The sequence below is a fragment of the Embiotoca jacksoni genome, unplaced genomic scaffold (assembly GCF_022577435.1).
Source record: "Embiotoca jacksoni isolate LCO1_2020_lvr unplaced genomic scaffold, fEmbJac1.0.p SCAF_10, whole genome shotgun sequence".
NCBI classification, from domain to species: Eukaryota; Metazoa; Chordata; class Actinopteri; family Embiotocidae; genus Embiotoca; species Embiotoca jacksoni.
In genome coordinates this window covers 10,571,835-10,588,845 of record NW_027185230.1, presented here as the reverse complement: position 1 = coordinate 10,588,845, position 17,011 = coordinate 10,571,835, and the positions used below count along the sequence as shown (strand labels likewise).

General features: G+C 44.5%; 1 protein-coding gene across 3 annotated transcripts in view; it reads right to left on the bottom strand.

The window, feature by feature from the left end:
- ttc28 (tetratricopeptide repeat domain 28) overlaps positions 1–17,011 on the bottom strand; it is a 106,500-nt gene that overhangs the window by 34,596 nt on the left and 54,893 nt on the right. For all 3 annotated transcript variants that reach the window (XM_069165799.1, XM_069165803.1, XM_069165812.1), the window contains 4 exons: positions 13,971–14,118; positions 10,098–10,370; positions 9,883–10,013; positions 1,166–1,387 (listed from right to left, as the gene is read on the bottom strand). In XM_069165799.1, the coding sequence (XP_069021900.1) occupies positions 1,166–1,387; positions 9,883–10,013; positions 10,098–10,370; positions 13,971–14,118 (774 nt within the window). The remainder of the gene's footprint in view (positions 1–1,165; positions 1,388–9,882; positions 10,014–10,097; positions 10,371–13,970; positions 14,119–17,011) is intronic.

Sequence of the window (17,011 nt, the reverse complement as noted above, 5' to 3'; positions counted from 1 at the left end):
ATGTATCTGATGGCTTTTTACTCAGTAAGTAACTCTACCTGAATGATGTGTTACATTTGTAGCCTGTTTATGAAACATCTTCCAGTGACGCCTCCAAAAATCCATCAAGCAAACACAATTTAATAAAGACAATAAAAAACAGGCGTCGCTGCTTTACATAAAAACAAAGTGTTACGAATAGAGATGCTGCTGTGTGGCTCCAAGTGTCGTCTCTCGATCAACATCAGCACCTGAGTTCCACACGTTAATGTGACCGCTGGTACGTGAACGTTTGTGATTTCACCGTGAGCCTGAAGCTGGAGCAGAGAAACATCAGATTTTGGGGTCAAACTGTAAATGGTCAACGGAGACCCTTGAAATGCTTCAGAAAGTCTACGGCGATGAAGCGACGAGCCGGGCGCGAGATGTTCTGAGTGACGTTCATGTTTCAAGAGGAGGCGGAGCTTCACCGTCCAAGACCGAAGAAGGCGCGACAGGTCAGGAGACACCAGGTGGGTTTTCTCTGACGTTAGCGGGGTTGTGTCCCCGTGAATTCGTCCCACAGGGTCAGACTGTCAACACCGAGTTCTACTGGGACCTTCTGAGGTTCTGTTACAGTTTGGAATTTTTTTTTGCTTTGTACTCTTCAGGTCAGTCTGGGTTTTGTGCTTCCTGTTTGATTTTTTTTAAATGACTCACCTCTTGTGTCTGTCTTGTTTCACTTCCTGCCCTTTGTATGATTGATTAGTTTCATCTGTCCCTCATTGTCCTTCCCTCCCAGCTGTATTTAGTCTGTGTGCCCTTCTTCCTTCTTGGTCAGTTTGTGTCAGTTGCCTGTCCGTTACTGCGTCTTTTGAAACACAGAGAACACAAACCACCTGAACTGTGGCACATTGGATTTTGTTCCCCAAAATCTGATGTTTCTCTGCTCCAGTTTTCAGGTCCACGGTGAAATCACAAACGTTCACGTACCAGCGGTCACGTTAACGTGTGGAACTCGGGTGCTGACGTTGATCAAGAGACGACACTTGGAATACTTCCTCATGAAGGTCGCTGCTTCCTCCTGCTCCGTGTGCATCACTGTGCTGCGTTCATGTGCAACATTTTGTAGCAGTGGAATGGCTTCAATGGGAGTCAAAAATAAACTAAGAATATTATATTAAATTACATAAAATTAGCACTGTACCTTTGCGATGTCCAGGTGCTGCTCGTGACACTGGACGGCGTTGCTGAAGTCTCCCAGTGCCGTGTACACGGCGCCCATGTTGCCCAGCTGACGGGCTTCGGAGAGCCGACACTCGGTTTGTCGCGCCAGCAGCACACACTGCTTGTGGCTGGCCAGCGCGTTCGGGTAGTCGCCGATCGCCGTGTACACGTGACCCAGACTGCTGAGGGCGTCGGACGCTGCCTGGAATCACAAATACACACAACATGCATCGGTTAGCATCACATCCTTTACATGAGTAAAAGTACCAAAACAACAAAGTAGAAATACTCCATTACAAGTAATAAGTACAGAAATATCAGCAGCAAAATGTAGTTAAAGTATTGAAGTAAAAGTCCTGGTTTGGTCTTTCTGACTGATATATTATTATATACAACATCATTTGATTATTAATAGTGCAGCATCAGTGTGTGAGCAGCATGTTTCTGCTGGAGCTGCTGCAGGTGGAGCTGTTTTGATAAAATAACCTAAGCTAGGATAAGCTAAACTAAGCTACAATACAATATAATAAACTAAGCTAAACTAAGCTAAGCTATGATACGATACAATAAGATAAACTAAGCTAAAATAAGCTAAGCTGCAATGCGATACAAAAAAGATATGATAAGAAAAGACACAAAATGAAAAGATACGATACAATACGATACGATATGATACGATATGATACGATATGATACGACACGATAAGATGAGACTTTATTAATCCTCCAGTGGGGAAATTTAGTCGTCACAGCAGCTTAAGAATACAGGTAGGAAAGATAAGAACACTGAAATAAAAAAAAATAAAAAAAATAAAGCTATATATAAAACAAGCTATATACATAAAAAATATATACCTATATAAATAAGTATATATATATATATACAAAATAAATACACACAAAAACAAATAAATAAATACTTTGAACAACTTTATATCCAGTTTTATATGCACATAAATCTAAGGGGTTGTCAGATGATTACTGGGAAAAAAAAGTTCTAAGTTTTGTTCTCACTTTCCTGGACATTTTCTCTCATCTTTAATATTTGCTGAAATGTAGAGGACTATAATTATAAAGTAACATCAAACGGAAGTAACTCAAGTAAAGTACAGGCAGCTAAGAATTGTACTTAAGTCCAGTATTTGGGTAAATGTACTGAGCTCCCTTCAATCGCTGCTGGTTTGTATCCAGAGTTCAGAAAAGGAGGTACACAACCATCCGTGTGCTTCCAGTAAACAAAGAAACAAGCTGGTTGATGCACTTGTATTTGCATCTTTACTAAATAAAAACCCAGACCTTACGAAGTTGTTATGGCATCCACACGCAGCAACACCCGTCTACCAGAAATGACTTTCGTATACGGCTAATTTGGCAGAGAAAATCTGTTTTGGCGGGGAAGGTGATGCCGAGTAGATCGACATAACGAGGAGATGTTGTCTGAAACGGACAGCGAGCACCGAAATGTTCATAATAAACATTTCTTAAGTCCTGACAAACGTCCTCTCACCTTAACCAAGTTCCGCCGGTGCCTGAACACGGCCAAAAAGACTTTAATTAATCGTGTATAAATAGATATTCGGATCCTTTGGTGGAAGAAAATATTTTACACCAACTTGCCAAATATATTAAGAAATAACATTTCCTCATTATGTTGATAGAAAATGTAATCCTGTCGGAGGAAATGTGTTTCCTCCAGGATTTATTTTCTTTTGCAAATCAGCTGTTTATAAATGTAATTTGTAGGAGACGGCGTCGGTTCAGAGAAGGAAGGAAAAGCAGGGAGGACACAAGACACAAAACGAGGTGGCAAGACATGGGAAGCGAGCGGTGGATCTGACTGATCTGATTGGAAACCTGACGATACTAGGCCCCGCCGCCCACCGAAAGCCGATGGCCTCATTATTCAGACCCTGAAGATAAGTCCACTTTTATCAATAAAACGTTTAATGACTTTGTATTTCAGGAGAAAAGCTGATGCTTTTTGACCCTATTGGAGACAGATGTTTTTTTGTTTTTTTTTTAGGTGCCGGCCCCTAGTGGCCTTTGGTGGTATTGCGCTTTCAGGCACTCTCCTTCGCTTTTCTGATCCGGAGACGACGCAAATTTTTTTATATACAGTTTATAGCTGAACCCCGAACAGGGTTTACTGTGTACAGAATAATCTCCTTGATACGACCACAGTGAAGTTCATTAAATTTGAGTCCGTCCGAACACAAACACACTCTGCCTCGCACAAGCCCCAAAATTTAAAAAGATGTATTTGACCTTTCAGAGCAAACAATGAGGGACAGACGGAGGGAAAGAAGGAGTCAGAGGCTATAATGAAATGTTTGCAAGTTTAAAGAATGTGAGGAGAAGCAGCTGTGAATTATTAAAGAGGGAATATTAGCATGTTACTCATTTATATCCCGCCTGCACTCTCTTCTTCTGACTGTCTCTGTTCAAACGATTCAGATGAATTTGGTCTTCAACAGAAACATTAGAGTGACCAGTCGGTTTTCTACTTTATGTCTCCTAAAAAATATATTTATATCCAGCTAAATTACAGCAGCGGTTACTGCACATTTTAAAGGAAACGTAACTGGGGTTTTTTTTTTTACATTTTCTGTTGACGTTGAGGAGTTTATTTACCTTTTCTGACAATATCCATTAAACATCCATTTGTACAGTCTGGTTTAATACACAAACGTTCATTTCCTCTGATTTTTTTCCCCCTAAAAAGTTTATTAAATTTGATTGGTTGGTTGGTAGATTTAAGGTTGTAGCATCAGTCAAACTGTGAAAACTTGTTTGTAAATGTCAATATTTTGCTGCCGGTTGTTTTTTGGTTGTCAAAGCTCCAAATCGGTCGATTACCGTGTCAGCTGGGATAGACTCCAACTCCCTCAGTGACCCTGCAGAGGACAAAGCGAATACAGACAATGGATGGATGGATAAACGTAAATTTAGGCACCAATGATGTTGCTCCGAAACACAATAGTTTAGTTGTTTAGGAATGTAATTTCAAGGAGAAATGAGTGGACTGTTCATCGCATTTACAGAACATAGTACATAGATGTAAAAATCCATCCATCTATCCATCTATCGACCTCAGCTGTCTTTAACATAATAACAATGGATTATCATATGTTTTTCACATAAAATCTTAATCTGTTAGCTATAGCTGTCAGACAAATGTAATGGAGTAAAAATGTAGTAAAAAGTACCTCAGTACTGAACTTTCTTACAGTACTTGAGTAAATGTACTTGGTTACTTTCCACCCCTGAAAACTTCACAGGTTTCTTTGAGACAATCTGATTGTTTGTAGTGTTTATTCAGAAAAAAAAAAAAAAAAAAAAAAAAAAAACATAAAATATTGATTTAAACATACAGAACTTTGTTCTCATGTGGAGCTGCAGTGATTAATCGATTGATTGAACAATCAACAGAAAAATGCCAAATATTAACTGTTCAAATATGAAGATTTGCTGCTTCCGTTGTTGATAAACTGAATATCTTTGCGTTTTGGAGTGAATGTAAAAAAAAAAATTGTTTGAGGGGCTGAGGGGAATTATAAAATCCTCTTTTCACTATTTTCTGACATTTAATGGATAAAACAAGGCGAGTCGGTGTTAGAAATAACTGCTTTCTGCAGCTCGTGTGGAGTTTTAGAGGAAAAGCTGATCCTGGGTTTGAAATGCAGCTTGCGGACAGATAACACACATCCACGTAGCTTTTAAATCTGAGCCTTAATGAGCGCTAAAAACTGTCACAGAAAGCAGCCACACTGACCTTTGGCGGAATTTACCACGTCTAATTAACATCAGGACACCCTGCTCTTTTCATTTCTGTTCCAGTGTGTGTGTGTGTGTGTGTGTGCGCGTGTGCGTGCGTGTGTTCGCAAAAAGGACGACAGCACACATCTCCTGAAATCCCAATTCCCAGCAAAGTGATGAGTGTAAACACATAAAATCCAGTTGACACATCTGTGGCGGACTTCTGGGGAGGAAAGGGAGATTTAATAAATGACGAGGAGGCCTCAGCATGTGTGTGTACAGTCGACTGGCCAGACAAGTGTTTGATTTCCCTCAAGGACACGATGTTTTCCCTGCATGAGCGGAAAATCCAATCATGTTGTGTCTGGGACTCAGACTCGCTACGTCTGTATTGTTTATATCTGTGTTTATATATATATATATATATATATATATATATATATATATATATATATATTTGATGAAAAAGACTGACAACCCTCATCATTTTGTCGAGAAAGAAAATCAAAACCTCTCAATATTCAGCGTGTCGTTACAGTATTTTGCTACAGAGAGGCAGCAAATCTCATTAGAGGAAAAACCAAGTGAGTAAAAAGGTACAATCTGAATCTAATACATGGAAACACAGTGAGACAGGTGAGTAGAAATGGAGAGAGATTGGAGCTGGCGCTGCTTCCTCTCCGAGCTGCTGCGCTCGATAAAACGGCAGGAGACACGCAGGAGGTTTGGAGAGGATACGCTCAATCAGTCCCCCCCCTCCCCAAAATACCTTCCACCGCCAGCGTGGGATAAAAGGAAAAGAGACGAGTTCCTCGAACGTGTCAGGAGGAAATGAGTTAAGCTGGTTTGACTCTGGGTGACAAAACTTTGTCAGCAAGTAAAGAGGTGAGAGAGAGAGACGTGTGAGGTAAGAGGAGGAGACACTGATATTACCTGGAACTATTTCTGTATCGCCTCTGTTGGGCTTCAAAACTCACTGAACGGAAAGTAAACGGTGTCGTAAAAACACGGCAGACCCTCCCACATACTGTATATAAAAGTGTTCGAAGCTTCCAGGTCTGAAAAATGAGACCGATGCAGAAGTGTCTTAAGCTGCAATACCACCGAGTGCCACTAGAGGTTGGCTCCAAAAAGCCTCCTGCTCCATAGATGCCCATTCAACTTCTCTCATCAAATACAAAGTTAATAAAATGTCTCCACCAGTTATCTCGGTGTTGTTAGCTAAAGTCATTCCTTCTTATTCGTTTTCTGGAGGTCCATCTGAAAATAATCCGTCATTAATTCGAGAATAAGCTTAAAAAAAACACATGTTTTTTGGGGGCGTGTCTGTTTGATTGACAGGCCTGTAGTGCAGTCAGGCTACAGCTATCGGTGGGCAGGACGTAGTATCGTCAGGTTTCCAATCAGATCAGTCCGATCCACTGCTCGCTCTTCCCCAGCTTGTCCAAATATGGTCACTTCCTGTTCCAAACCGCTTCGAACTATCACCTGGTCGGTTCAGACTCAGATTGATTCCAGCGGGTTTCAGAGGGTAGGGCTCTGCGCTGTGGTGGATAAATGAACAGTGCGAGGGGGTGGGGATTTTCCACAGTTGTGGGTCTGATGTGTGTCAGAAATTACTCAAGATAAAAAAAAAAGATGAACCCAGAGGACTCTTTGGTAAAACGAGTGCCACGTACAGTTTGTGTTTTTAAATCACTAACTGATTTATAGCTACGAGTTTGCAGGTAAATCTGCTTTCTGAACGGTTCAGCTGCAGGATATTATTTTTGGTAACAAAAATATAAAAGAAGAGCAGGCAGAGATCTTCAGGTGTTTGGATGGAAAAAAAGAAACATCCAAAACTAACGAAGAACTGGAACAACGGAATGTTCTTGCTCTATAAACGATTACTTAATTAGCTTATTTGGTTGTTTTTTTATATCAGCTGACTGATCGGTTTCCTTTAAATTGCAGAGCAGCTGCACTGGACTGAATCATATTGTAAAGGTGTTGCCTTTTTCTTTGTGCGTCCACCCCTGCAGGTTGAACAACAGGTCTCTGCAGGCGACGTCTTTATTTGGGACGCACGCTGTCCGGAAACCCGCCAACGACGGGAAAGCAAACACACAGCGGGAGATATGGATTTCTGTTGATGACCGTGTTTATGTCGCTTCGGGCCGCGACACCTGTGGAGGAGCGGCTCGATAAGCGTCTGTCAAACGATGCACGCGTTCAAACTCCCAACACGCGTGTCTGGCTTCGATTTGGAGCTCCTGCACGACAGAACCAGATATGTCTGCAGAATTAAATGTGATAAAACCGTCAGCAGCTCTTTAACAGCGTATCAAACACACAGGACGGGATGGAGAGAGGAAACCACGTCCAGACACACTGTACTCTGTTAAATGAATCCTCTACGAGCCTCATCCGTCTTACTGACAGCTCTTCAATTGGGCTCTCCACATCCAGGATGCAATCACATGCTATTAAGTGACTGTGTGTTATAGGGAGCCTCCGGTGTGTGTGTGTGTGTGTGTGTGTGTGTGTGTGAGGGTCTGTCAGAGCCACCCACGGCAGTTATCATAAAACTACACGACTGAAGCATTTTACCGAGTTCATGACTGGATGACAATCAGCACACCTTCAAATCTAATACTGCAATAACAAAATTAATCAAAAGTTATTGTATATTTCTGAGGAGGGTCGTGAAACCGCCTGAAGGAGATACGACAACATTTTGACATATTTTGCTGTATTGTCTGCATATTCTTTACTGAAAATGTTTACACATTAAAGTCTATTTATAAGTCTTATATATCCTGAAAATGATTTCTACATGAATATAATTACATAAAGCTGGACAAAATTGAATAAATTCCACATTTAACATCACCTGAGTGCGCCAGACCTCCGTGGTCCAGCTGCATTATGGGTAATGTACAATCTGTGCCAGGTTATGACCAGGAAGAATAATGTGTGGATTAGACTGTTTAACAGCAGCGTTGTGGAGCAGATGGAGGATCGGTCGACACATCGGCCGTTAATCTGACCGACAACAGAGGTGCATTCTGGGATACGCAGCAGTCACAGATATTTATTTACAAAATAAAAACTCAGGCACACATGAAACTATTTTAACATACAGCAGACAGAGATAGAGAGAGTGAGATCGAAGAATAGCCAACATCAAACGTTATTGATCCACACACACACACACACACACACACACAAGGTTGTTTATATTTCTCGTAGAATATTAAAGAGACAATAAAATATTCCATAAAACGCGCCACAGGCTCTGAATCATCAGATTAAATAAAGTAATAAAGTATTAAACCCGCCGAGACGTGTGTTCCACGAGACAATGTTCACGCTGCTGTTCACATGTTGACACACACACACACACACACACACACACACACACACACACACACACACAAACATATGGGAGTCGTTAGACAAAGGTAAACACACACAAACAACCTGACAGCCTCACTTTGTGCTTTGAGACATAAAGGGGCCAAAGTCTAATCTGTAACAGCGATCTAATTAACTACGCCTCTCACAACTGTCCAAAGTGTTTCAGAAGTGAGCCGATGAGTTGAGCTGCGGCCCCGAGGCAAAGAAAAAAGAACCTGCTTTCCGGAGAGCCGGAGAGTGACAGAGGACTGAACCGCTCCAAACAAGCTCAGATACGTTCAGTCTCTCAAAGAAGATCACGACGCCTTCTTCTCTGCTACAAGTTACCTCGTTAGACTCATTTTCTGATGTCACAGCAGGAAGTCTTGGCAAAATAATGTTATGATGTATAAATTACTCAGATCTACCGCAGCTAAAGCTGGAGCAGAGAAACACCCGATTTTGGGGCTAAACTCTGGAAATGATCAACAGAGACCCTTGAAATGCTTCAGAAAGTCTACGACAGACCCGAGAGGTGGGTTTTCTTTGACGTTGGTGGTGGTTGTGTCACCGTGAATTCGTCCCCCAGGGTCAGACTGTCAACACCGAGTTCTACTTGGACCTTCTGAGGTTCTGTTCTGGTTTGGACTTCTTTTCTACTTTGCAGTCTTCAGGTCAGTCTGGGTTTTGTGTCTTTGTTTCACTTCCTGTCCTTCGTATGATTGTTGGCCCCGCCCCCTGATTACTTTCACCTGTCCCTCGTTGTCCTTCCCTCCCTGCTGTATTTAGTCTGTGTGCTCTTCTTCTTCCCTCTTTGTCAGTTTGTTTCAGTTACCTGTCTGTTACTGCGTCTTTTGAAACCCAGAGAACACAAAACCACCTGAACTGTGGCGCCATGGCAACAGGGTTCTCCAACATGACAACAGGTCAACGCGCTGTGAGCGGCATGTTGAAGATTTTGTTGCCCTTTTGTTTGTCCCAAAAGGGACAAAGTCAAAAACCAATGTCAGGTGGCGCTGCTTTAAAAACAGCCACGATTCTGTGGTGGAAATCACTGAATGGGCTCAGGAACACTTGGCTGTAAGAGGGCGTGTTGAAGTTTGTTTTGTTTTTTCTCCCAAAATCTGATGTTTCTCTGCTCCAGTTTTCAGGTCCACAGTGAAATCACAAACGTTCACGTACCAGCGGTCACTTTAACGTGCGGAACTCAGGTGCTGATGTTGATCAAGAGACGACACTCGGAATATTTCCTCATGAAGGTCGTTGCTTCCTGCTGCTCCGTGTGCATCACTGTGCTTCGTTCAACAGGAACACTCTCTGAACTTCTCGATTGTATATATTTTTTTACTTTAATCAGAGAGGTTGTTACTCAAACTTTCTAAGTTCAGAATCAAAACACGCTCCAGCCCGGAGTCCGAGCAGGTGGAAGCCTCTGCATGTGAAACGAGACTGGCTGCAGATCTATACATGTGTCATCTGATGAATATGCATGAGCACACTCTGGTTTTCAGCACACACACACACACACACACACACACACACACACACATACAAACGTACCTCTCTGTCCTTGAGCTTCATGGCCAGCACCAGTTGGTTCCTGTGATTGGCCAGCGCCTCTCGGTAGCTGCCTTTGGAGAAGAGGGCCGATCCAAGGTTCCCGTGAGCGCGGCATTCACCTGACTGGTCACCTGTGGATGGAACATACAGTCCCTTAACTCCAGCTTTAACTTCTTTAAACACGTTGCACTCCGTTGCTTCCTCGTTGTCCGTACCTAAAGTCTTGGTCACCTCCAGGTCCTGCTGCATGTAGGCCATGCTCTTCTCCACACTGCCCAGAGACCAGTACGCCGAGCTCAGGGCGGAGAAGACGGAGCCTCGCAGCTTCAGCGAGCACGTGCCGATCTTCAGCCCCGCCTCCAGGACCACGACCGAGGCACCGTGGAAACCGTGGGTCAACAGCTCCTGGCCGATGACGGAGACGACCACGAACGGGCTCTTGTCCAGCTTCATCTTCTGCAGCTGCTGGTAGGTGGGCTCAAGGGAGTCTGGGAAGCGAGGAAAGGGAATTAATCATAATTTACCAGGTTGCAAATATTAGAAAGGTGTTCTCAGCAGGTGCTTCTGAGGTGACGGACAGCAAACCCCAGAGAGAGAAGACTGGAACATGTCACACCAAAGAAGAAGAAAGGATTGTGCTTTGCTACCTTTGAGTGATGCTAAACTCCAGTGTCTTTTCAGAGGACATTACAGGTAGATAAATGTACCTGAAATATGTAAATTTCATATAGTATGGAGTATAATGTTTTTAGTTATTATAAGTGACTTATTTGGTGAAATCGGGTCTCTGTTCGTTCCTTTTTGGTCACTCTGAGCACCCGTACCGTAGCACCACGGATAGTCGCGCACTTAAAATCCTAGCGGCGACCAGTTTGGTTTTAACACACAACACGGTGCTAAAATCTTAAAAATACTTGAGTCCATGGATATCTTTTATCACCAGGTATCTTGGTTACAATCAGACTGAGCTAGCTGAACAGTTTAGTGTTTCTATGTGCTGTATTTATTCGGTTTGAGAAATCATCTCTGGAAAGCAACAAAACGGACTAGAAATCCTCTCTGTTGCTAAGGACGTTGCTAAGGGGTCGGACTACTTCCTGGAGTAGTAAACATTGCATACGTTGCATTACATAAGAGTCTACTGACGCAACTGATTGTTTTCCAGTTCTTAGTTGTACCTCATGCGTTGCCATGGAAACGGAGATCGCACTCACAAAAAGTTTTGAGAGCGGATGGCCCCACAGTATGAATACATTTAGATTACTTGCTTTATTTAGTCGATAACTTGTTATGTAATCGCAGTATAACAGTAGAGGGTGTGCTTTAATGTCGTTATTGGCACGACAGTGATGCGGCCACGCGTTAAAGCCCTAATATCGCTTAAATATACACCAATAAAATGAATAATAAAAGCTTTCCAATTTTGTGTGTATTCGATTTAAGCCGTTTATCGTGGCTCAGTGATGTTTACATGAGAAGTTAAGAAGAGAGAGAGAGGGGTTAGCTCATATTTTCCCACACGGTCATGAACATCTCTGCCGCCTTACAGTATGTTTACTGTTTCAAAGACATCTCCCCTTCTACTAATATCAAAGTTCAACTGCAGAAAGGAAGACTTTCTGTCGGGTCATATTTTGCTGTATTCTTTTGCCCGCCTCGTTTGCATTCGTCGACTCGTTCATGCTGAAAAGTTTTTTGTGCCTCGGGCTGATCTGAGGCCAGACTGTGACAGAGACATCAGGAAACCAGACCCCCCCACCCACCACACCTCCTCCACGCTGTTGACACTGCAGCTCCCTGCTGTGCTCACCCCTCAGTCTATCGGCCTCCTACATGGTCTTACATCTCACCTCGCTTGATTGCTTACTCAAGCACGGAAACCCCCGGTAACACTCGGAGGCTTGGCTGCTTTGAAGATTACGGGAGATTGGGTACTGAAGCCCCCTCCCCCACCCACCCCGCCCCCCTTTCTGTCTGCCGTATGTTTTAAACGACGCGATGTTGTTTGCTTTTTCTAACAGCTGGAAAGACGAGAGGAGAAAATGCTTTTGGCCCTTTAACACCGGCCTTGTGCTCAGCACATCTGGATCCGCACGCTCGACCTCAAACAGAACTATTGGGGTTTGCTCTCCGGTGTAACACCGACATCCTCGTGCGTAGACGTTTTGCTGCAGCTCGCCAAGTGGAAGGAAATTCCTTGCTCTCGTTCTGACGTTGCTGAAGGGCAGAGATGTAATCCTGTGCCATATCTAGCCTGCAAACTGTTCCTAATTGTCTGCAGTCTTCCTTCATACATGCCGTTGAAACCTGCACATCAGAGCACGCTGCGTGTGGACTGTTGGGGCAGGCAGATCAATGACGCACCAGAATCTACCTTGTAAATATTTCATCACCAGCTCAACGAGAAGCTAATTTATGGTTGCAAAATGAGACCAGAGCCTTCCCCGGCCTCGCCTCTGCGCAAGCGAGCTTCAAATTCTTCAATCTGTAAATCAGAAATAAATCAGTAAACCCGAGGACGCCTCTTCAGTACTCTCTCAACCATTAGACGCATCATTAAATCAGTGTTTACAACTAAACCGACCAACCAACCGCCTCTTTGACCCTCTTCAACCTCCGGCGACGCGCCGTCTGCATTTAAAGAAGCTGCAGTCCCAAACAAGTTAAAGTCAACTTCTCCCCTATAAAGTTTTCCAGTACGTAAGTTTTGACCTTTGATTTTGAGAGTTACTACCAGTGATGAAAATCCAAGAAAATTCTTAGGATTCGGACGCTTTCGTAGACGTAGATCTGTTGAAGATAAAAGTTCTTCACAAGACATCTCTGACATTCAGAGAGTTCCTTTTAAGAGGCTTAAACATGTCTTGGGTAGAGTAGGAAATTGTGAATGTTGGAGAAATATCGGTTTAACGCTGAATTGCAGTGAGTTAATAAAACGGTACAAATTATATCGTGCAGGGTTCATGTTCGTGGTCCATCACGCTAGAGACTCGCTCACATCTCGAACTCAAAGCAACAACACAATAACATCACAAATCAAAGCGATCACATCATTAAAATATTTAGCAAATGGAAAATGTAACAGTGCAGCAGTGATCACACAAACAAAATACAGCGCTTTCAAAGCCTCATTTTGGGACGCAGTTCATTTATTTTCCACTAGATGTCACTGTCTGTTCTGAAGATGCGTCACACCCAAGCGGCATCCAGCGGTGACGTCACCCGTTGGTTTGTGAATGTTATGAAGCCTCCGGTTCAGATTTTGTCCATCCCCATCTTGCTGGTTCGGAGCGGTTTAGAGCAGGAAGTGACCATATTTAGACGAGCTGGGGGAGGAGCCAGCGGTGGAGCTGACTGATCTGATTGGAAACCTGATGATACTACGTCCCGCCCACTGATAGCTGTAACCTGACTGCACCACAGGCCTGTCAATCAAGAGAAGTTGATGCTTTTTTAATGGGGGTCTATTGATTTTCTGGAGCCAGCCCCTGATGGTGGTCAGTGGTATTGCACTTTAATGCACTTCCACATTGGCTTCTCCTTTCAAACTATGTCCATTTTACAGAAGATGTGAGCGATGATGATAATGATGATGATGATGATGATAATGATGATGTCTCATCTCCCAGTTTTCAGTTTCTATTCCATCTGACTTGCTTGTTTTGTTTATTCCCTACATCATACTTTTCCTTATGTCTTACTCTCTTCTCTCATCACGCTCTCTCACATCAAATGTGCATCCATTTCTTTGTTCGCTCTGAATCATCAGAGGCATCTTTTCACTTCTTCACATCCCAGAGGAGGGCTACTGAATAAAAGAACAAAAGACAAGTGGCAACTTGACAGTTTCCCCAGAGCCTGCATCTCACTTTCCTCCCCTACAACTTTCAAAACACAGAGTTGCAGTTTGTTGCTTATGTTGTTGATTTGTTTGAGCGCTTCTGCCCGTATGAATCTTGTTGTTTTGGTTGTGTTGGTACAGTATGCAGCCCACACACACACACACACACACACACAAGGAGAGAGGCGGAATGAATGAGGCAGAAAAAAAGAAGCGTGTGAAGTCAGTCGTTGTCAGACAGGCTCACCTCTGAGGGGCGATTTCATGGCAGCCTCCACCATGCCGACGAGCAGCTGGAGACTCTTGGGGTCCTGCGCGAGGCCGGAGGCGAATGCTGCCAGGGCGTCGGCATGGCGACCCAGGTACTGCAGAGCAACCCCCTGGCGAAAGTAAGCCTGCGGAGAGAAGAGCAATCATTTTTACTGTCTGTCGAGGCTTTTCGTATTCGATATTTGGGCATTTTAAACCACTTCTGCACTGCTGCAATTACGTATGTCTTTTTTTTTTTAATTTTTTTTTATACAGAACTGCAATAAAACTAAAGTGAAATGTGCAGATGAGCCAGAAAACCAAAGGGAACGTCGAATTCAATCTGGAACACAGGTAAAATAAATGTACTCAAATTTACTCTGATACTTGCACTTCACATTTGCTTCTTTATACCGCCATTGCTTTTACCGGTTTTAAATGTTGCATGTTTAAACCTTGCATTTTACAAACAATAAATGCTAAAAATCCGTGTTCATCAGTGATTGGCAACTTGTGGTACGCAACAGACTTACTGAAAAGCCGAACGATGTCACTCCTACTGACCAAAAAAACTAAAAAATGTATTTTTATTTCATCATTTTAATTTTAATGATCAGGCGCCAAATTACAGAAATAAGGCTGGAGATATACCCGCTTTAAACCACGCGTTTTTATGATGGCTGCCTCCCATATCCTGCATCTGTTCGGAGTGTTGGTTGTGAACATCCTCGGAGATGAACACAAGATGTAATATACACGTGACCTGTAGGGGCAGTGTGGAGACGCGACAGAGCCAGGGAGCCGCAAGACTACATGGAAACAAGTCCGAGACCGTTCTGTCCGTGCACGGCCTTAATCACAGGTAAAAGTTATTACATTTACACATCCGGTCAGAATGACCTAAAAAAAAAAAAAAATTGTCTCGTAAAACTTTTCACGCGCGGCGACGGCACATCCCACGTAGCGACAGCGCTGGAGTCAGCCCGGCACGGTCGGATTTGGACTCCTCACAAACGGCGACGAAATCCAAAAGCAAAGTCGAGAGGAAAGTGAGGACGCCGACGGTAATTGCACGCGATCACAAACGAGCCCACCGAGTTGGCCGCGTCGAGGGACGGTCAGCGTCGCCACAAAGAACCACTTGAAAAGATTAAGGTTTACGTCCAGATTTGTGAACCTTAAACCACCGCTTCTGAATTAAAAGCAGCTCGCTCACGTATATCCAGATATCTAAAATAATTTTTTTTTAAAAAAGGCCCGCCGCCGATGCAGCACGTAGACGGCGTTCACCCGCTCCTCCCTCGTTTCAAACCCGCGAGCGGCGCACACTTCCATCGGGGTCCCTCGCGTATTTCACGGCGAGATTGGAGACGATGAATCGTGACGTGGAGTTCACGAGGAGGGTCGAGGGGGACGACGCACGACGGCGCAAACACCCCCCCCCCCCCCTCCACTGTAACTTAATTGTCTTGTCCGCCTCTCTCTTCGTCTTCATTCCCGCCGTTCCCCCCTCTCATTTATCATCCCGTCCCTCACTCCCCCCCCCCCCGTCGAAGCATAATCTGTCGTGACAGCGAAGCGCACGAAGACAAAGACGAGGGCAATGAGATTAGACGGTAGCTCCTGCCCCCCCCCCCCCGCGCCGTCTTCGCCCCGCGCTCATCTTTTCGGCGGCTTCATTGAGGTCGAGCCCAATCCGAACGCGTTGAGGCTTCGGCGCCCGGCGGGTCGGTGCCGGTGCCGGTGCAGGACGTCAACGGGCCGCGCCGGCGTTTAACTGCTCGTTAACACAGAAGTGGGATAAATGGTCGGTAATTACAGCCGCGGCCTCGCGCCTCGTATCGCTAAACCACTTCAATCGGTCAGAGCTCGGCAGATAACAACGGAGCACCTCTCGGGAAAGAAAAAAAAAAACCAAAACAACCCCAAGAAGTCCAAAGTTACGAAGCGCTAAAGGCTGAATGGATCGTACGCGTTCGCTCAAATCAGCTCCGAAGTTGTAGTAAAATATTACTGAAGCAGCTCTGCTGTCACGACAACATCACAAACTGTCTCGTAGCGACCGCAGCGAAAAGGTCAGCGGGCTTCACAGGAAGGAACAGAGAATCAAAACGGAGACGAGAGATGCGCCGAAGAACTGGAATTTCATTAAGTTGTCAATCAACAGAAAACTAATTGGCAATTTTCATAAAAATTGTTGATAATTAATTCATTGTCGAGGTTATTTTTCAAGCAAAAATGTCAAATTTATCGGATCCGATTTTAAAGATGAAAGTATTTCCCTGTTCTCGCGGCTGAAGCTCCCGAGCGCCGAGCGTACGCTGCACGCGACTTCCCGTGCTGCAACCGCGAGCTCACGGGTTGCATTTGAACGCAGAGAAGAGATCCGGGTGCGTTGGCAGCCGGCGGCTGAAGAGCAGCTCGCCTCAGACAGACACCCGGTACGCTCGCTTCCGTTTCGACGCGCCCAGATCGGGTTTACAAACTTTTTCAGACCCGACGGGCCCCGACTGGAATCACATCGCAGCTCCCTCTGCAGACGCGACAGGCTTCGCTCGACGCAAGCAAGACTTTCGTATGCAAGTATCAATTTAATAAAAAGGCAGGAAACCTCCGGTTCGACAGTGAGGAAACCTTTTTAAAGCGGCACCAGTCAACAAAGGCTGAACGAGAGGCCTGTGTTTCAGCTCCCAGCCCTCGATGCCAAGTGTCCACGCTGGGGGAGAGAGAGGCAGCAGCCTGCCCTCTGACCCCGGTCCATGCTGGAGAGGAGAGCAGGTGGCTGGGGCGACATATGGACGCCCCACCTGTCCGCCTGCCTCGACTTAAGCGCTGCCCCTCAAATCCGTCGCCTTCACGCTGATCCGCTCGCTGCACGGAGAGGATGCGGCGTTCCACATTTTAAGCATTCACGGCCTATTCTTGATTTAATTTCACCCAGCAGAGGATGATTTTATCAGACGTTATAATCATAGCAAAGCGGTCATTATCTCTGCGTGCGAGCGGACGTGCAGCACAATAGGTAAGGCGGAGTGTGTG